Below are 22,280 nucleotides of genomic sequence, written 5' to 3'. Positions count from 1 at the left end.
CGAATGTTTTGAACTGTTTTTAATTTAAGATTAGGTGTGTAGTATGCATGGACATTGACCACTACATTATTCTATTCAAAATTTACTATGTGAACTCTTAAACAATTCAAAGTTTTTATGACTATTGCATTGTTCGTGAATTTTACTTTTCTTGTGAATTAATGGGTTGTGAAATAAGACCCTGAGCCGTCGTCTCTACAATTAATACGTTTACGTTGAATAAATTTTACCTTAGGAGGTGCCGGCTCAGGAACATCCGAATCCCATTCTGAACTGAGATCATCACTCGAAGCCTCAGTGTAATCCTCTGTCCACGGCACAGCCAACAAGGACATCTTCATCTGGTCGTAACCAGGTGACATGGTCTGCGGGCCGTATCCTGGTGGCAAAGGACTCGAAGCCCTGCAGTCCTCACAATTACACGGTTTGGGTCCAAGATTGTCCTTTGGAGGAGAGTCATCTTTACAGACACCCATCTTGGAATTTCTCCTCGTGTCTCGTTTACGCGCACTACGAGGCGATAGTCTATTGTTACACTGGGGCGGTATATAATACTTGGTAGGTTCAGATGACCTCCTTCCACTTCTGCCACCGTCAGGAGTCTCTATCTTGACGGGGGTCAGCAGCGACATTTTCTTGGTGAGCTGCTGCCTCTCCGCATCAGTCGGTCTGTCCTCGGCGTCCATGGTATAACGTATAATAGGAATAGTGAACGAGAACTGTTCCGTGCACTCCGGCATTATTATGAAATATCACTTCGCGTACTGCCTCCCAATGTTTGGACGACAGGGTAACGACATTTTTGAGCAAGGTCACATTGATAGTGAGTTGTGGTGCGCGGGTTATGATGCGAGGCGGACGCGGGCGTCGTGCGCGCGAGCGTGGCGAGCACTGCGCGTGCGCGGTGCGCTGTGACTCGGGAGGCTTCACGCGGCGCGCGCGCGCAACTGAACCGCTTGCTCTACCGAATACTGTGTCGATGTACAAGATATGCGGGTGATAGCCCGACACCCGACGTTTATTTAGAAATCAGTAGAGCCTTGTGCGTGACTTAAATGTAAAATTGCTCCAACTTATGTGTTGCAATTTGTAGTACTTACTTGTGAGTTTTATGACGTCAATGGCGGTATTGATCGCTATTATTTAATGTTGTTTCCTTTCTGTCTATATATGGAATATATCTCTTGATTAATTAGTTCAGAAACTTTATTAATTTCCATGTGAAAATTCTCTTAGTCAGTCAGTCGTTGGTCCATTATTTACAGTTCTAGAAGATACTGTGCCTATATTTAGCTTGCAGTCTAACACCCAGTTAATTATTACCTATTACTGTAAATAACCCTTTTGTTTCAGGTGCTGAGTCATTGCTATTTTTCAAACACACTGAGTATCTAATTTTAACGGTTGTAGAGTAAATATGGGTTCAAATGAAGACGATAATTGTGTCAACAATGTCTGACTACTTTTAATTGGCCAATGGATGTTGATGATAATGATACAATGGTGAACTTTTGGCCCGAGTCTTTTGAAAATGTGAGTAATTTTGAGAACGAAAAGGTTGTTTTTTCAATAGCTGATAAAGGATTAAAAATGGGACGGTTTTCTTTGCTGACAGGTCGGACTGCAAATATGTACAGGTATCGTATTTCTAACTACTTGATAAGACCACAACTCTGCCACTCTACATTAATCTATCTTTATTCTTTATTATATTTTTTCCATACGATGAAAAATGTGTATTCAAAACGCTGATCTGTGGAAGAAGTCAATATGTCATATTTATAAATATTACATTGGTAATTTATCATAATCAAAATAAAGATAATTCCATATACAGCTAAAGAGTTATTTATAGTTTGGTTCGATTTGTTTTTCTAGACTTAGATGCTTTTAATTAATTTGATTAAATCGTTGAACAATTATCGCAATTGGTCTATCCAGTCGCGAGTAAGACAAAAAGTAATCTACGTATTCAGAATATTGCGTAACAATTATTTTTATTGTAGAGTTCTAACAAAACAGGTTTTATATCCGAACTTTTTATGAAATGTTGTTATTAGTGATTGTATATAGTGTTGTGTATAACGCGGAGCAACGCAAGTCATCCATAACCGTCCATTCAAAGACAAGCACTTAAACAATCACTAGTACATATAGTTAGTAGGTACTATAGAATAGGGATGATGACAATTTTTTTTGTAGTGTCCGTCTTGTAGACTTTTGTATAATTATGGATACGTATTTTTTAATTTGTCCCGCAAACATAAATTGACCAAATTACACTGAATGAAACTTACGCGTGACGTCACGATTGAGTATAAATTTTACTCTATCGTTACGTCACAAGCACCCTCTCCTAAACTTTAAAGCAGTTAATCTTTGTCAATTCTAGTTTTTCTGAAAAAGGAAATAATACGTGTCTCATACTTTTCAATTATCTAAGTGAGGGACTAATGAGATTTTTTCTTTTTATACCCAGTCATCATCCCTATTGGTAAATCCTTCAAAAGATTTCTAAGTATTTTATATCTAGGTATTATACTGAATATATGTCATTTGAAAGGTTAATAATACCGACCCGTCGGCAACAATGGTCCGTTACAAAAGTAACGCGCATTAACAATCGGTACGACCACAAAGTAACTTGAAGCGTAAGTAAATAGGGTATTTGACAAAAAATGAACTACAGTTTAGTCCGTCAGACAGATTTCTAAAAAATACTGTTTTCGTATTTTTTAATTTATCTCGTAAGCAAAAAGTAAAGGAGTAACTAACAGTGATTTAAAAATCTCGTATGACGTCACATACTAGTACGTTTTTTACTCGCAAGTGATGTTACTAGCCCGTTACTGCCATACATTTCATCATCCTAACTGCGTTCAACTCTTTTCTCTTCCTTACTTTTGAATCATCATCGGCCTAACCTTTTCCCAACTATGTTGGGGTCGGCTACCAGTCCAACCGGTTTCAGCTGAGTACCAGTGTTTTACAAGGAGCGACTGCCTATCTGACCTCCTTAACCAAGTTACCTGGGCAACACGATACCCCTTGGTTAGACTGGCTGTCAGACTTTTTCAGCTTCTGACTATCTGTAACGACTGTCAAAGATGTAGGAATAACAGCCGGGACCCACAATTTAACGTGCCTTCCGAAACACGGAGGAACTCGTTATGACAAAGATGGTCACCCATCCACAGACCAACCGCGTCAAGCATAGCTTCAACCTGTGATCGAATCACTTATGCGGTTATAGCTTAGCCACGAGCTCCTCTTCCTCTCCTCTTCCTTACTTTTGAATAATATGATAAAAATTAAATCACGAATATGAAGGTACACAAATATTAAAATGATTCTATTACACAGCATTCAAGCAATTTAAATGGCACTGATAATATCCATGCAACGAACCATGAACTTTCTTTGTCAATAAATTGAAACACGCTTGACCATTTTTTGCTTCACCTAGCCACCCAAAGGGCACTAGCATGGCTACTACAATAGGCAATAAATCGACAAAATAACTTATTATAAACATGACCAGTTAAAAATAAATAAACTGATTAAAAAGTATGATTTTACGAGGTTTTCAATGTTAAATTTTAAAACAAGTCATTATTTTTTTTATCTCGTAAAGTGACTACTTTATTCTGTACGAGAGACATCGAAATTACTTTCATTTGCCGTCTTTTGTTTTTAATGTGTTTCTGCAAGGGCAATTTTGTTTTAATCCATTTTTAAAGAAAAATGATGACTTTTATTTTTATTTTTCTAAAGGTTTTTTTAGCTGTAATTATTTGGTAGTTACACGTTAGAAAATCAATTTACACATACTTATTAGTGTGTGTTTGATGTTCAGGACTGTTGCTGATACCGGGAATTGAACCGCGCAATACGTATAAAATATTCATAGAAATTAGGTCAACATAAATAATAGTTTGGAGTATGAACCCGAATGAAGTATAAATAAATGGTAAAATTTCTTCTCTCTCGGCTTACTTTTCGTGTTTATATTGGGCTGATTTTGATACACAATACCGATATACGGTGAAGCGTTAGGTTGTAATTGGTTGCCGAATTTGGACCCCCGCGGCCCCGCGTGCTCACGTGCAAGGAGACACGCCGGGGGATTTTTGCAGGTAACAGTGGTGCAGTCCGGCACGCCCCTCCGCCTCTCCCCAGGACGAGGAAGTCAATAAGGATATCTCCCCGTAAAAAAAAATATTGCCGAAGCCGCGCCCCCAACGGTGACAGTGTATCCCAAAACCAAATGAGCGACTATCATAGGAAATTATTCCCGATATAGAATTGGATTTAGAAAACCAATAGTAAAAATACAATTACTCGTAGATACCTATACTTCATACTTCTAATTAAACAGATAGACTCTAATAACAATCAAATTAAATTGAATTTAACGAAATACTATTGAGCAAGCATCACGGAAACATTCGAAATTTATTGAAAAGACGATAGTAACGAAAGTGACGTCAATTGATTTACATAAATCCTTTTATTGTACTGTCGGCAACTGAAATCCATGACCACTCAGACCTACAAGGCTACTGACTACAATCAAATACAATAACTTGGTTTTGGGACTGAGAAATATAGTTGCAAAGTTAAATAGAAGAATTATATTAAAATAGTTGAACGTCAACTATTGGCTTTAAACTTTTTTATTAGTTTCGTTCTTGACTGTACACTAGCTTTGGATCTCGGCTTCGCCTGCTAGGGTGTTATCTATCTTTTTTGGTCATTCAATAAACATATGTTTAGTCTTTTGCCCAAGCTATGTTGGGGCCGGCTTATAGTCTTAGTCAGATTAAATTGAATGCCATTTTTTACATTGTGCAAATATCTATCATCATTAAACGAAATAACTAACTAATTAATAAGTAATAACTGGAGTCCTTAATCAGCAGCTTAAGAGGGGCGGGGTCGCCAGTCGTGACACCTCACGAATGTTATTATAATGCGAAATAAAATTACTAACCGACTGTCAAAGATCACACATACACATTACATGCATGATATCAAAGATCAAGGTATAACCTACATACAGTGTCAATCTTTACAAATCTGCATCAAAATTGGTCTAGCAATTTAGCCGTAAAGCAACAGATAGATTTACAATATGATTAATGACTAGCTGTTGCTCTTTTGAACAAAGTTATAAAATATAAATAATTTTTCAATTTGAACCAGTAGTTCCTGAGATTAGCGCGTTCAAACAAACAAACAAACTCTTCAGCTTTATATATTAGTAATGATTACATACTACTTTCGTCTGCGGAAGTTTTCAACATGTCTCGAGAATGTCCAATACTAAATACGATGCAATCGCATTTTATTTTATTACTCCGCCGAGTTGTTTGCATAAAGATTATGTTCATTCTTATGGTATTCACTTATTTATCACTTATCACAAGTTGTAAATCATTAAACAATTTACTCACAACAATATCTTCCTGTGTTTCATACATGTTTAATGGATTGTGACTTGTGACGTCACCGCGTTAGCTGGTTTGAAATGTTTTTTTTTTGTAATATACCTAGTTACTTCAGTTTTCATAACTTTTAGCTTATCTAACAATATATTAGCCCTGTTTTAGAATAAAGTCAATTAAAATAATAAACGATCAATGGAGCTAAATAAAATTTAAAACCTTTTTAAACATTGAATTCCAAAATTAAAGTTGCATTGCTTTTTTAATTCAAATAGGTCGTAATCGTTTATGTTTTGTTTTATTTTCGGTTTATTTGCAAATCAAACAGATTTTATTTAAACATCGTTGTTCTTTTGTTTTAACTCATGCACATAATGTAAAAGTGAATTCGGAATAATATTTGACTAACTTTGCTTAACAAAGTTCATTCACTCTGAGTCAACATTAATTTTTAAATCGTGCAATATTTTTTGATCTACTGTAGAAAGGAGGTTTTTTATTCTTCACATAACTTATTTTTTTTGTATTACTTGACAATATTCACATGATCTAAATTAGAAGTAGGTATATTTACAGAATCATTATGGTAAAATGTCAGAGAAGAATGAACTGTAAGCTGGAGATTAAAAAGGTTGATTTCTGAAAAAATATTATGTTAAAAAAAACATCCAAAAAAAGGGAAAGATATAACATAGAAATTCTCAGACGACCACTAAACCCAACCAATGACATGTGGAAATGATACCTAAGACATATTAATTGCTCTTAAAATTAAAACAATATTTTTCTAAAGGACGCCTAGCGGATAACATTTCGATAACTTGATACATAATTCTCATTTCAAAGGCCTACCAGTACATTTTATATAACGACTGTTTTAGTTGCGGAAGAAAGACAGAGAACTACTCGGCGTAGAGCAGCATCTCTCTCTCACACATACTACAAACTTTAAGAAGTAGTAGTATCGTCTCAGAGGTCAAAATGTTGTCTTTAAAAATCTAATATATAAAATTCCCGTGTCACGATGTTAGTTACCGTACTCCTCCGAAACGGTTCGAGCGATTTTTATGAAATTTTATATACACATTGGGTAGGTCTGAGAATAGAACAATCATCTATTTTTCATACCCCTAAGTGATAAGGGTTGCTCACACTAAAAAAATATTTTATTTTTTGAACGTAATTGTTTGTTTTTTTTTATAATGTGGCATTAAAAATACATACAACTAGAAAAAAAATATTCGGCAAAACAACGTTTGCTGGGTCAGCTAGTATCAATATATATGTAAACTAGATATAACCAGTTCGTTGAACGATTTATATCGATGTTAGATAATATAACGTAATCGATATTATTCATCATACATTCAATGACATACAAAGATAGTCATGTAATACAGTTTGTTGACGGCTATTTGAATTTCGAGCGCGGATTCCAATTCAATTCGAAATTCAATTGTGAATTTGGAAGAGAGTTCGAAAATTGGCATGGGTTATTTTACTGAAACCCTTAAGGGTACTTAATTAAATTTAGCTTTAGGCTCAGCTTACAAAAAATAAATTGTTATTTACATGCTAGTTGATGAAATGATTGGTGACAAAATAGGGAAGAACTGAATGTAAGCCCATATTCATTTCATCTTCTTATGTTAGAAAATGTATAAAAAATGCGGTTAAATACAATACAAAATGACTAGCTCTAGAGCTCCTTGTCCAACGCAAAAGGAAACGTTTTGAGACTAGGCGACGTTGTGAGCAAGTGTGAAATAATTTATAATTAATAATATATTATTTTACTAGTCGTAGCGTGATGGTTTATAGCCTAAAGCCTTCCTCGATTAATGGTCTATTCAACACAAAAAGAACTTTTCTATTTCGACCAGTAGTTCCTGAGATTAGCGCGTTCAAACAAACAAACTCTTCAGCTTTATATATTAGTATAGTTAAACAAGTGTAAAACTTTTACTGACATGTCTTTTGCTATTCTACGAAACAATCTTGTAACCTCTCTTTCATGGAAGTACTATCCTTGTGCAATATTCAAACGATATAAACTAGATTAATTACGATTCACTGGAACGCCTTGACACTCACCTGTCATTTGAATATTTTATAATTTGTGTGTCAAACATGGTTTATGGTTATTTTGAGGCCGTTTTTCTGCTTAAGAGGAATCACAGTTCAATTTTGAAGAGAGATAGTTGTATAGGTCTGTATAGCTCCATCCCTTTCTTTGACGGGGTTGTGAACGATTTCAAAAGATGTCAAAGTGTTTAAATGTTGTAATAAAGTGGATTATAAAAATGAAGTAAAATAAGATATGGATTCCCATATCAATACAAAATTCCCTATTAGTTAATTGTAAAATTAATCCGTATTTTAATAGGTATTGGTATTCCAAGGTGAATAATTGTGAATTTGTGTCATGAGTTAATTAAAATTCTGGTTTATTGCACATCCGGCTTCCAATAATGCAAAAAACCCATTGATAAAACAAGTTTCGATACTAAAATAAATACCAATTCTATTTATCCTATAACAGGCGCCAGTTGACGTATTATACGAGATTATTTTGGTACCAGTTAATCAGTCTTTCCCGAAATGGGTTTTTCTATATAATAGACTGATAAAAAAATCTGCCCCTACTCCTCTACCATTTGCATACGGCATACTAAAGCTAAAATACTTTGTCGCTAAAGAAAAGAGACGCAACTAGACATGGACAGAGCGTTGTCTCTTTTGAATGATAAGACAATTGAAAGCTAGTCTAGTAAACTGCTGCATTCTTTTTTGTAGCATGCAATTTAAAACATGTAAATAACGCGGCGACGAGGACGGCCCCGAATGAGATGGCCACACAAAATTTGGTCGGAAAAAGCAATAGAAAATTGATAGATCGACAGAATAGAAAAATCTAAGGGAGATTTTGCCCTACAGTGGGACAGTAATGGCTAAACAAAAGAAAAAAACGTACCTATAAATATATGATCTTCTGTGTCATGACTGTAAACCGATATGAGTATCAGTGGGATTTTCACTAACGTAAATGGATTTTACAAAAACAATTAATCGAGTAATGAAAAATAATCTGTAAAGCTATAATCAAAACGTATAACTTACATTTAAAATAAGATAAATTACTTCATTCATTCGAGTGTCAAAAATGGCTGTGGTTTAGAAACCGATGGAAGTATTGCGATTTCTGCGAATGCATGCATACGTAAAATTTGAAAATTTAATGATTTTTCTTGAAAACCACAAGCGGTCGTAACTTTATACTTTAAATATTAAATTAGCTAAACCTATACCTAATTAGTCGTGATGATGATAGTCTGACATCATTCAATATTTATAGGTAAGACATTTTGACGTCAAATTTGTGTACCTATCAACAGATGTATTCAGAATAAAACGAATCGACACTGCGGCAATTTAACTTTAGTAACTCTACTCCGATCATGAGGCAACCCTGTGAGAAAACCGGTGCATCATTTAAAAATTATTTAAAAATCCGTAACTTCTAACCCTTCATCAGCCAATTTGAAATGTATTATGATGCCATCAACATAGGAACCAAAAACCGTTATTAAACAGCAAAGGAATACCCGTTCTTAAACTATCATTATAACTTATTTTTAGCTCAAAATAAACATAAAATACCGTGCATCAAACAGATTCCCTTTGATAACAAAGTCACGCAATATAGTGATCTAAACTCATTATTTGTTTCCCATCCTATTTATAAAGTCATTGTCTATTAAATTGATCATAGACAATGTAGAGTTTTCTGCGGTCCCATGATATTTTTATCCAGCGATTAATGATCTAGCATTTTGTTGTTTGCAACAAGCAAGAGACTATTAAAAGGATGTGAAAAGTCAGGACTAGAGAAACAGAAAGGATTACAACAAATGCCGTTTATTAAATGTATTATAAAATGTTGTTTATTATTTGATGCAAAAATTTTTAGTGGTAATGTTTTCTTACAAAGAAATCTTCGTTTTAAACCAGGTCTTACTAATTTGAGAATGAATTCGTTCATATGTCATGACGTTTTAAATCCAAATGCGCAAGATTTTGGTATATTAAATACCTCTTCCATTGCAGAAAACCTAATAAGTAAAGTAATAATATATTATAACCGCTTAGAATTTCAATTTCATCTGGCTTAGTGGTTGCCCAGCATGATAGCATAGCATGGTTTAAAATCAACCAAGTTTTATACAAAGTCTATTTTCAAACCATACAATTCATAGAAACTCAAAAAAAAACAAACATTCAACCGTCTTAGAGAAATTCTCGAAAAATCTTAAAAACAATCTCGCATCGCATTCTCTATTTAAATACATTACCAAGCCTTGCACTGACCGATAAATGAAAATAAGTGCTAATATCATTATTGAAAGGCGATCGGTCAAAGCACTGTGACATAACTTTATGTAACTATGTAAATACGCGTTATTACGTCAATAATTACGTAAATACGGTAAGGTGTCGTATTATTTTACAATGTAAGTGAGTTTTGATATTCAATGTAGGAATAAGGGAAGTCCGTACACGAAGACACTCGGACGAAAATACATGACTATGGTGGGTTATAGCGAGTCTAACTTGTTTTAGAGGTTGTGTTATACCCATATACGGCTTCAGATGGTTAGGAGACAAATAATCGTTACATTATTTATTAAATACAATGGTATTTCTACTAAAAACTTATTAGGTGTCAAACACTTGTTTACTAGTACTTTCTTCGAAACCGTATCGTCTGTTTTCTGTAGATCTCAATGCACTTGCTTATATGTTTTAATTGTAAACACACAAAAATCATCTAGCCACCTACTTCAAAGTAGAACAGCCTAATCACGTTAAAATTTTTACCGAGTTAAAGTTCCTTGTGATAAAACTATTTTACACAACGTCCGAACAAAATCCATCAAAACTGTCGTAATTTAAGGATAAAAATACAAAATCTGATTCATTCTCGTTCACAAATCACTTAGGATCAGCAAATCAGTGCCGGGTCTTTTGTTTAATGATTAAGTGATTCACAGGCATGGTAATCAAACAAGCGATTAACTTCGGTCATTGACGAGCTCCGAGCAATGACTCCTAACGCAAAGGTATTCAGGAAGAGTAATTGAAAAACCCGGTCGACTGCGAGTCGGACTCGCAACACTGGGGGTTCCTAACACATAGACTGAAGATCAATAAATCACTTAGGTGACAAATAACTTTGTGAGTATGTGATACAGCTAGTAGACGGAAGGTCAGACAGCGGATCCTCAATGATAAGGCTTCCGATTTTATCTTTGCCTAAGGAACCCCCAACACTACCATATTGCAGCTATTTGTCCACGTCTAGAGTCTAGGGTCTGAAAATACAAAACATTGAAATTCTTTGATTAGCCAAGTACATGATTACAATTGTAATTATGCAATCGAGTCATAATAAAACAGCACTGCTGTACCCAACATTGGGAACTACTTGGCTTCATTTAGACTGACGTGATTCTCTACTGGGAGTGATCAAAGGATGCGGTTGTTATGGTAGAATAAAGAAACAAACAAACCAGCATATTTAATCCCAAAAAACAATGCATGCTGTTTTTTCGCCGGTCATACAATTTCTAAATCATTTCTGAATAAATATAATCCTTACACCGACATTCATGTACTCAACTAACAGAGAAACAAGTGAACCGTCCCCAAAAAACAATGAATAATTGATTCAGTCTGACCTGCGTTACCCAGGTCGCGTCCTTGTGTGACCCTGACTTTGTCTTAACCCTAACTAGCCGTGACCCGACTGATCACGTCATGACTTATCATCTGACCACATCGTGCTTCTTTTTAATACTCTGAATCATTGGTTGAAATAGGAGATGTCATGGTGAGATGGAAATCCGTTTGAAACAATCAAGAATTATATTGAAGGGCAATTTGGTCATGAGCATCCGAAGTTTTAGGTGCGTGTGGTGTTTTTTGTGCATTTCCAAATTAATGTTACACGAATATGTATAACCTGCAAAGGTGATAATGTTCGGATGAGATATGGTAGAATAATAATTTAAATAAAAGCGGCATGAAAACGTTCAACTCTATTGAAATGAAATGTTTTGATTAGACATGATTTTGAACTGTCAAGTTTCTATCGAGACCATCAATTGACAAAATGAAATCCTTTGTCCAAACCTGAAACCACAGAAATGTTCATGAGATGTGATGTTAAATTGGCCAACACTATAAGAAAATCACAGCTCAATTCTGATGCAAAAATACCTTTAAATAAAACCTCGTTTATGTCTACAATACCAATCTATCTTCCGTTGAAAATCGATTGACAAATCACGATCTCTCAACTCGCTCTATATGCAAACGCCACGACCATTAATTACCTATCTATATTTACCAAATGTGTACTTTACGGCTCAGTACACACGTCTGTCAACGTATTTACACAACTCCTTATGCCTATTGAATAGAGACCGAAGTCATAACTATAGGATAATGACGCACGTAACATGGAGTGTTCACAAAACGTGATAGTATGGACCTTGAGAAAAAATAATATGCCTTTAAGTATGTGTTTTGTTATGAAGGACCTGCAGTCAGGTCCGTTTTGCTGACGTTGGTAAAAGTTCCTTGTAGCTTATGTATGGTCTGTATCAGAATCCACGTCAGAATGAAGTGGGATGGTCACAACTTGAAATGTCACTATGCAGTTTTTGTCCTGGAGAACCTAAAAAGTTCAACAACTAATGTCGATTATGAAGAAGGCAGCAGAATCCCAGCTACTATTTAAGTTTGTCCCAAGTATGTATGTGCATGTAACCTAAAACTTCTTTAATTTTAATCGACTTATATCGCAGACAACACTGTTTCTGAGAACAGACATGCCTTTACAACGAGGAAAAATGTAAAGAGAATTCAATTCAGTCTCCTCTACAATAAAAATGAACACCTTTTCCATTAGCCGGGCCATCAAATTTTATCGCTTATAGATCATAGATTTCGTATTTGTTCGCCTTAAGAATGTGAATTAATTACCTATTTACGTCAATACCCGTCGCTGTGTCGTCATCACTTGACGATGTTGCATTCTAATCTAATTTTGGACGTTAACATAATGGAACTTAACGTCCAAAATTAGATTTCATCATACAGACGATATAAGTCATTAAATGTATTCACAAGTTCATAAAATTGTGGAGCGGTAAATATTTTGCTGATAAGTGGCAATTATGGTACTATTTCTGTCTTGCAGGCATGACTCTACAATTTGAAGGAGAGCGGTCCGATCGTGATTCGTCATAGTTAATGGTAAGCGTAGGATGGGAGTCTTCTATACCATCAAAGAGTATTTAAACATTCATTTTTGGATCGAATCGAGAGCACTGAATATATACCATGAGGGCTGATTTGCCGTTTGAAGTGCCTCAAAATGGAAAATTGTTGAAAAGAGATAAATAACGCGTTTGCCAAGCAGTAGCATCCGATACAAATAAAAAGAAGTTATGTTTTGTTAAGGTTGACAAATGACCTAATATATGTTATCTATCTATCTATGCTATCTGCTTTCACTCTAGAACCGAGGCTGATTTATATCTCATATTATTATAATTAGTAGACTTTCATCGCATTGAAATACATTAGCTTGAATTTCAATTCGATGACCCCAGAACCAAACCCCTCCACCTAAACCGAAAATATTTAACAAATCAAATAAATGTCCACAGGAGATTAAGATTCTCATGAATCTTTTGTTGAACAAATATTCGACTGCGTCAATGGGTTGGCAATATAAATCATGATAAAGAGTAACTTGACTAACTTGTTAATAATTTGCGTGATTGCACTGCGTTGACCCAAACAAAAAACTGGCTATTCAAGCATATTGTAATGTACCTGTCCTAAGGCTAATAAATAACAAATGATGAAGATAAACTGCGTATTATTAATATAATATACTGCATAAATACCTTCTGAAACACTTAAACTCAAATATTACAAAATTCTTTATTATTTTTTTATTTCACCCAGATAAGTATGTTAGATATAAGTTGGCCCCACGAAACCTTTGCAATGGTTTGACTGTGGATCAAAGAATCCTAAGGTGACAAGTAAATGAAAACTTAAAAATATAAAACTTTAAACATTTCTAAATACTATAACATTAATTTGCGTTTAAACCTATTTAATGTAACTGTTACTAAATATTCTTTTACTTATATTCGCTCAAGATTCATCCAATGTTTGATCCAACCAATTGTAAGGTACAGTGGGGGTTGAGCAACACGCCCTTTCCATCCCCCTCTGGTTTCTTTGCTGAGGAGGGACACGCCTCTAATTCTGATCCGCCATTATTTTGTTAAATGGAAAAATACCTATTTCATTTTCCTTTATCTGATAATAGAAATTAAAATTGTCTCAAGATCATTATTTATTCTATTTATCGAGTTAAGACATGTTTAAATAATGCAATAAAATGTATTAAGGATGTGAAAACTTTATGAGTTTTTGAATCTAAAAATTAAATCAGTGTTCGTTTCTTTGTGGATGTGAATCTTTTGAGGAAATATGACGGAATTAAAGGTTTAAATGAAGTGCAAGACATTTTCTTATAAAAAAACAGGCAACTCACAAGAACTGTAAACAAGACCTACTTACTGGAAATAAAAAAACTTTGAATTTAAAATTAGAACGGCCAACATTCCTCATTGAAACTGACTCTGATATTCGTCTAGAGTCTAGACAAATGACAGAAGTATCCGGCTCAACTCAAACCAAGATGGCGGATATTTCGAAGCCCGGAAAATCAACTTGAGGATCAATCTACGTAACAGTACTCAAGTACACTGCATGACAGTTTAACTGCTTTAATCCTGTACTATTATCTCTTGAATCAGAAATATTATCATAGTGTGAGCGACACAGCGTTATAAACTATGTAAATCGGCATCTCGCTTCCACAGCGGCACAAATCCTACATTAAAATGTCATAGTAGGTGCAGGATCCAATCACACCAAATAAGTATACCGTATATAAAATTAAATGTAATTCTTAACACGTCATTGTAAGTGTAATTTAATATAATTTGTAAATAATGATGAACTCTTCTGTTAATATTTCATTATTAACCATAATTGTTCGGAAATCTGGTGGCATTCCAATGAAGGTGGTTTAATTAGGTATCATTATTTATTCATCGATATTTAAATATTTTATTCGACAAATATTGTGTGAATGGTCTATTCTGTGATCATGCCATCTAAATAAAGAGTTAATAAGAAACAAAATAATTAATTAGATTATAAGTAAGTTTTTCTAAATTGAATTGTAACCTATATTCATTTAAACAATGTTTAATACCTATATTATAACTAGTGAGATTTCTAATCATGACAAGTTTGACTTCTTCTTATTATATTCAAACTTATTCCCACGTTTTTATACACTCACTTTCTTGTTACTTTGTCGTTCCGGTTGGGTTTTTGTAACTAATATTTTGAGGCACTTTCCGATAAGCTAGCAGACTGAAATTATCAGGGAAGCTTCAAACCCGATGACAACATAATTTACAACCATAAAAATGGCTGTACTGAGCTTGATCAAATTTGGTGGAGTGACATTTAAAAACGTGGGTATTTGAATTTTTTAAATCTATTAATTTTAAATTGTCAATTACTAATTATCCACTTTTCAATTGACCTCAAGTGTGTTTGATACTCCTATTGTTATTGCAATTTTAAGGTCACATCCTACATTGACAGGCGATTTTAAATGGGATGGTGTTACAATAGCATCGGACTTGTTTTTTTGTTATATAACAATGTTTTTGTCATGTTATGTTATATGTCAAGGCTTGTTTTTTCCCATTTTTTATACAAGTATTAAATTCTTATGTATGGAATGTTGATTGAAATCTCTTGTTCCCTTTTTTTTCTAATAATTATTGAAAACATTACTTATTACAATCTATTAAATACACTGATAACCTGAGAATTAAGATTTTAATACATACACTGTGATACATATATGCACTGTGATGTTGCCACTAAAATAAAACAATAACTTGAAAGTATCTAATACGCTGATTGTAATATGAATTCAGGATTCATAACTAAGTTAACAGCCCTAATATTAACTGTACGGATAGGCAACTCCAGAGGTCACCAAGCCAAACCTATAGCGACATGTCGTGGGTTCGATAAATAGTCGTTAAAAAAAACATCCATTTCATCTTTAGCTTTCACCAATATTCGTTTTAATTGATTTCATCTGTTTTAGGTGTGTAAGTGAATTTTTATAAATGTCAGCATGTCCCTTTTTTAATTTTAAGACAAATTTAACATTTCATATTAGATATAGAGATGTAATATAAGATACAAGTACCTATCTGAAATACAGATACAAGATAGGTGAGTCATCAAGTATTAAAAAATAAGTTTTTGATGAGTGTTTCTCTTTGTACTTCTAATATGTTGATAGACTATTTTACAAATCTCTGCATTTTTAACAATATTATAGCTCCTTTATTCTAAAGATTGTTCGTCATTTCTTAATTCCTACAAATATGTAATGATATTCAAAAAAATATAGTCATTCCTATAATTACGGATGGAAATTGAAAACACATGTCCACACACAGCTGTTTATACACCCTTTTGTATTATTCAAGAATGCTGTTTTCTGACGGTTGTATTTTTTGATTGACGTCGAAAATATTTTTCGGATAATTTTTGGCGGAGAAATATTTTTTTTTTTGTAGGCTTATTTTACGTAGACAGTTTACCATTTATTCGTTAGATATGATGTAAAGAAAATAACTTACAGTATTTTTTTAACTAAGAAACAAATAATATAAAACATTTTAAATTTATCTCAAGCAAAAATTCCAGCCCTATATCATCTCCTGAATTTATAATCGGAGCTGACTCAAAAACTGTCACATAAAAATCTCTACATAAATCTACGTCCGTTGCAAACAATGCGACATGTGCGCACGAAGCCGGTCGACCCTCCACACCGCAACACATGCTCAACATACTCCTACATGCACTTTAAAAACCCACCAACCACCACTTAAAAAAATATTCTCTCCGTCGCGGAAGCGGGACAGCGCTATACCCGACGTATCATCCTCTCTCTTCCACAACTGCACGAATACTACTTTAAATGAGTTCTGGTACGGTCACAGATTTCTTGACGCATCCCAAAAGCGGTAGAAAGCCTTACGAGAGTGTTGTGACGTCACAATGACGCACGACTCGACCGAGTATTCGATGCGTGTCCGCAGACCACATACCCATATGGGGAACGGTAGATCCATAGTAATTAAGTCATTTATTGTTAAACAGGTCTTAAAGATCACTTGACTAGTACATAGTTATAATACAGATGACATTTTGACAAACGATAACGTCGATAGAGACGATCAAATGCATGAAAATGACAGATCGAAGACACCTGACTAAAGAAAAAATTTAATTTGAAATTACTATTTCCATACATTACAAAAAACGTTGTTCTAGTAGATCTTCAAAAAATTTGAATAAGATTCTGTTCGTCGTGTCTGGTTTTTAATAGTCTAACCTATAACTAACAAAAAGGAAAAATAATTATAATCTGAATATATATCAAGGATATTAAATGGGTTTCTACCATCCATCTATCAATGTAGATAATTGACGTCATAAAACTATTTAAATAAAGATCTTTACTCCATTCTCATAATCTAGGTAGGAATGTGGAATATGTGAAAATACGCTAAATATGTCCATAGATCAAAGATCGAAGGTCGTGAGAAAACCCATGCGGATATAGCCGGAAATATAAATTAATTCTAAAAACTTATTATTTAATTAGTGGTTTATTGGTTGTCTCCAAAAGCAATAGTAAAAAAAAACGTCCTTTAGATGCATATTTACAAATTTTGTTCAACTAATGGGAATTTTGTACGGAAGGCCATTTTTTTGTCAATTTGGCCGTTGGAATGCTTACATATTAACAGAATCGATAAGTCAAATGTGACCGTAATCTGCAATTTAAATTTTAGAGACATTAATTTATGAATACTTTACGTACCTCAAAATGTGAATTTCTGAGACCTTCCTATTTCTCTTTCTTCTTTTTCTTTGCTGTCTAAATGATTTGTTGACGTTCAAAAACTGTTTTTATTAGCTTAATTTGAAATGGATTTCGATTTTTATTTCACCCAAGTTCTGGTTTTAATTCCAGTGAAAAGCCAAAGTGTTGTAATAGTCATGACGCACGACCGTATACAAAGCGTGGCCGCTGACGTCACTGGATCAGACATTAGATGTAACTGGGACTGTCTTCAATGAAATCAGTGTGAAATGTTTCACAACCCTACGAAAGTGAAGAGCATCCAGGGTTTTTGATAGCACTTATGGTTTATAAAAGATTGGGTATCTGTTATACACTATTTTAATTGGAACTTATAAGTAAAGTTTTTGCCAGGATTTAAATCGGGGACCTAATTTGCAATACGTTCAGAAGAACCAAAAACATTTTTGACTCTACAAAATTGCAAGTATTTTGGGAAAAAACTTAATACTGATTTGCAATGTCTATAAATGTAGCGTCATTAGAAATACTAATAAGGAAGAGGTTGATAAATTATACAAAGAAAGTCATCTTTAAGAATAACCCTGATGGCGATCGCAAAAACAAAACCTTGTTCCTATTTGGATAGATAGAAATTTTTGCGGGGCTAGTAACAGGACATGTCAGACGAGATTTCCTTCACTGTATCCTCTTAATTTTTAGTTTACGAGATAGAATCAGAATCGCACATCCAATATTTTTTTTAAGTCTATCTGACGGCAAGTTTATTTTTTGTCAAATATCCTGTTTACTTGACACTCTCTATTTAAATCGTCACCAAATATAAGTTTCATTGTGTAAGAAATAGAGTTAACCATTTTATCAAAGACGTCAGTAGCCAGTAGCTATAAGTACGAATACAATATAGGATAATAGGTATTATTAATATGAATCGGAACGCTTGAGGTGTTAATTAAATAATTAAACGAACAGTCAGTTCCTGTCTGCTTCCAATAAACTCCTTGCGTGCGTCAGTTGTCTGGACCCAGGATCGTGATGACTCATGCTGAAGGAATTTTGATCAGTCGTCAAACACGCGACTTTAATTTATTTTTATATTCCTTATAAAATTATTGCACTTTGGCAAAAAGACGTCGTTATATTTTGAAATTGTAGTTTTAAAAATGGAATTTTAATATTATTTACATAGTTGTTTTGTTATTTTTTTTTCTTGTCAGTGATTTATTCGAATCCATTCTGTGATACAAATTTACTTTTATTTCAAATGATAGGTTGTATTTAACATTTTGACTATACGAAATTAAATAAATTAAATGTATTATACAGTACATAATTAATTATACTTCAAGTAAGTTAATTAATTGTTCTTATATCTTTAAGTTAAAGTAAATATTAAATGTTGATCTATGATGCGTATAGTTACATTAAATTATGTAAAACAAAATATTACATTTTGAAGTAATGGAAAAATGTTTTTTCAGCTGTTTTTTCGGGCTTCTTTTAACAATACTTAATTTACATTTAAAACTAACCTCCTTAGCAACAACAATTAGCATGTATACAGGCAGTTAAAATATAATGGTTGAATCCTAATACAGGTATTGACGTAAAGACTACCAAAATGTCTGTCGCACTTTTTATAGAAGCTGACATTGAATGAATTATAATAAACTTACGCTAAGTGTGAGAAGAATTAAAATTTAGAAACGTGTTCGTTAATATACCTTTACTCAATATTCAATGATTTATGGCATTCCATATTTTACAAAGATGGTAGAAAAAAATAACAAGTCAAAAATCAATATGGACCCTGTTGGACACGCAAAAATTTAGGAGAGAGGAAGACGGGCTGAATAGCAATTTAGGGAAATTAATATTAATATTATTACTTTATGTATTAATTGTCTAGAATAAACTTATAGTATCTAAAGGCTATGCTAAAAATAGAGTCACTATATAGACCTATATGATGGTATGACAGTGCCAATGAATATGTCTTTTCAGCAGTTTTATATGTATTGAAACTGATAAAAAGTCTAATGTACAAATTCGGAATGAGAAGTAAACATTGTTTAGTATTAATTCCTTTATTTCATTAAAATACATATAAATTACATTTTTAAATATATATAAAAAACAACATACATTTAAAAATATAAAAAATAGTGTCCAACCGGCAACGGGTACAGGGCCCAAGCTGCCGGTGGTCAGGGCTCCAGAGAGAGGAACCTCCTCACGATGCGCGCCGTGTCCAGAAGTACCGCTTTCTGAATCAAACCCTTGACCCAGACGCCCAACGAGAGCCTCCGAAGATGTTGATCGAGGCTCTTGGCTATTAAGCCATTGGCACTTACGACTATCGGGACAATGATTGCCGAGTCCACCTCCCACAAGTCGACAACCTCGTGAGCTAAATCCAAATATTTCAATTGTTTTTCTTTTTCTGCTTTCACGAGGTTCTCGTCATGGGGGATAGTGATATCAACAATCATTGTCCGACGCTCTGATCGATCGATCACCACTATATCAGGCTTATTGGCAACAATAGTCCTGTCAGTGATGATAGATCGATCCCAGTACAGTGTGATATGACCACTTTCGAGAACTGGGTCGGGCACATACTTATAGTACGGCACCTCAGATTCCACAAGTTTGTATTTCAGAGCAAGCTGCTATTAATTTTGAATTTATTTTATGTTTTTCACCCCGCAAGCCTAATGACCGATAGAAGCAAAAAATAATGGCTGAAAAAAACGGCAAAAATGTATCAACTATAAGAATACGAAACTATTGCAGCATATCTATAATATAGGAAAATCCTAGAATTAATAAATAATGGTATCTGGAAACGGGACTTTTTACGCAGGTATCTAAAATCTTGAATATTAAAAAGTAATAAAGTAAAGAAAAGGCTAGAGCTCTAAAATTTATAACAATTATTACATTACACTGGTCAAGAACATATAGGTAATCCATTAAAAGTTGAATTCAACGAAACATCTCCAGGCAGCGCCATCTATCTGTGCAGGCATATATTAAACGGAATGGTTTGAATCGCGGCACGCGATCAAATCATTACTCAATGCAAACTTTATTAACTACCAACTCATCCACTAGATGGCGTTACTTTGACCGCTTATTTTCAATCTGATTCAGCGTACACGTGCATCAATGTTTACAAACAAAACAGAGACGCGTCGTGCATATTTTAAATATAGTGACGTGGGTTAAAGTACTATCATAGTTTAATTTATTCCTTACGCAGATCGCTAGAACAGCAAATAGAACTTTGAAAAGATAAAATCGCACTACTAAAAACGTGTTTCTCAAAAATCTAAATCTATTATTATAAAACCTGATTTGTAAAATACGACACTAAAATAATGTGGTGGTTAAAGAAGTTAAAATAAAAAATGGAAGAATAAAAGACTTTACTAACCTTTTTCAACGCCCTGTTGACCTCAGCAGCACTTGGCATGTAAAAATCCACAATGCCTAAAAGGCAATCATCACACCGGCACACATCACTTGGGAGCGAGGACATCGACCCGAAACTACTACAACTGTCCATAGAATCCGTCCGCACAAGCTTCCCCGTACTGAGGGCCTCCATCTTCGCGACTAACAACGTCTCCATTAAGGACCTAGGTCTTGCGGGGGACCTTGATCGTCGGGCAAAGTCTGGGGACAGCGGTCTATAGTGTTCCAATACGTCGGGAGATAACGGGCGATGTCGGGCGAAGCTTAGCGACGATAGGTCCGGAGATAGAGCGCGCCTCGACAGGTCCGGCGAGATAGGACAGGCCGCGGCGAGGTCCGTGGACGAAGTCCGCGACAGAGGCGGAGTCGCGCTCCGACAATGTGAAGACGTCATCTTCGTCGCCCGCATTTGTACTGATAATGTTTACCGCATCACTTAGACGATTTTTCAAAGCAACGCTCGCTCGTCGCTATGGGAAGTTTGTTACAAAACAATTGAATTAACACTTGGGTTCTAATTTCAATTTTTAATTTGAATAGTTTTGAGACCTTGAATGGTTCTTGTTTGTGACGTCAAACCCACATAGATAATGTTTGGCATTTGTTTTTCTTATATTCTTGTGTTTTTTCACTTGATATTCTTGTTCAGAATGCCTATAGCTGTAATATACGGTATATGGTCGCAGTTATTGCCATAACTTCGCTGAAATCAGCGTAAATCAATATCGGAAGGTTTTATAGACTTGTTTATAGTTGTTTATTGATTGCACAGACCATTAATCGCTGTAATAAATTATTTATTTTAGTTCTGTTAAAATTGCATCGCTGTTAAACTAACATTAAATGTATAACACGCTATTTATGATTGTAATCAGGATTGGCTTTCTATTCTGTTGTTAGTTTTGAAGTTAGTAATTCATCTATTTATCAAAATACAACTCTACCTATTAAACAGTACGGTAACCGTTTTATCTGAAACGTCGAAAACTGTGACTCTTCCTTTTGAGCTAAAGCATTCTAATTTGACACATAAAACCTAATGAACTGCACGGTGACCGAAAACAATCAGGTGATTGTTTTGGGTCACCACACCGAAATAACGAAGCGCGATGTGTTAAGGGTTCAATCCACGCGTACAATAAAGCGTGAGTGTGATCTACGGATACTTGTCCTGAGTCCTGAGTCCTTTGCATGAATTTTCGTGAAACCAATTTTCACTACCTCTTCAATTTTCCACGTTATAATACTCCAGAGTTTTCCACTCA

At 34.4% G+C, this 22,280-nt stretch overlaps 1 protein-coding gene across 2 annotated transcripts in view; it reads right to left on the bottom strand.

Moving 5' to 3' along the window:
• The window catches only part of LOC113495962 (inositol-trisphosphate 3-kinase B), a 73,100-nt gene extending 51,261 nt beyond the window's left edge, over positions 1-21,839 (bottom strand). The window contains exon 1 of one of the 2 annotated variants that reach the window (XM_026874970.1): positions 20,975-21,839. In XM_026874970.1, the coding sequence (XP_026730771.1) occupies positions 20,975-21,424 (450 nt within the window). In that variant the 5' untranslated portion in view covers positions 21,425-21,839. Of the gene's footprint in view, positions 1-230; positions 1,241-20,974 lie in introns of those variants that run through there. The other variant, XM_026874969.1, reaches the window with a different exon arrangement.
• Positions 21,840-22,280: the final 441 nt, after the last annotated feature.

Source organism: Trichoplusia ni, chromosome 7 (genome assembly GCF_003590095.1).
Source record: "Trichoplusia ni isolate ovarian cell line Hi5 chromosome 7, tn1, whole genome shotgun sequence".
Classification (NCBI taxonomy): domain Eukaryota; kingdom Metazoa; phylum Arthropoda; class Insecta; order Lepidoptera; family Noctuidae; genus Trichoplusia; species Trichoplusia ni.
This window is presented reverse-complemented; position numbering and strand designations above follow the sequence as displayed.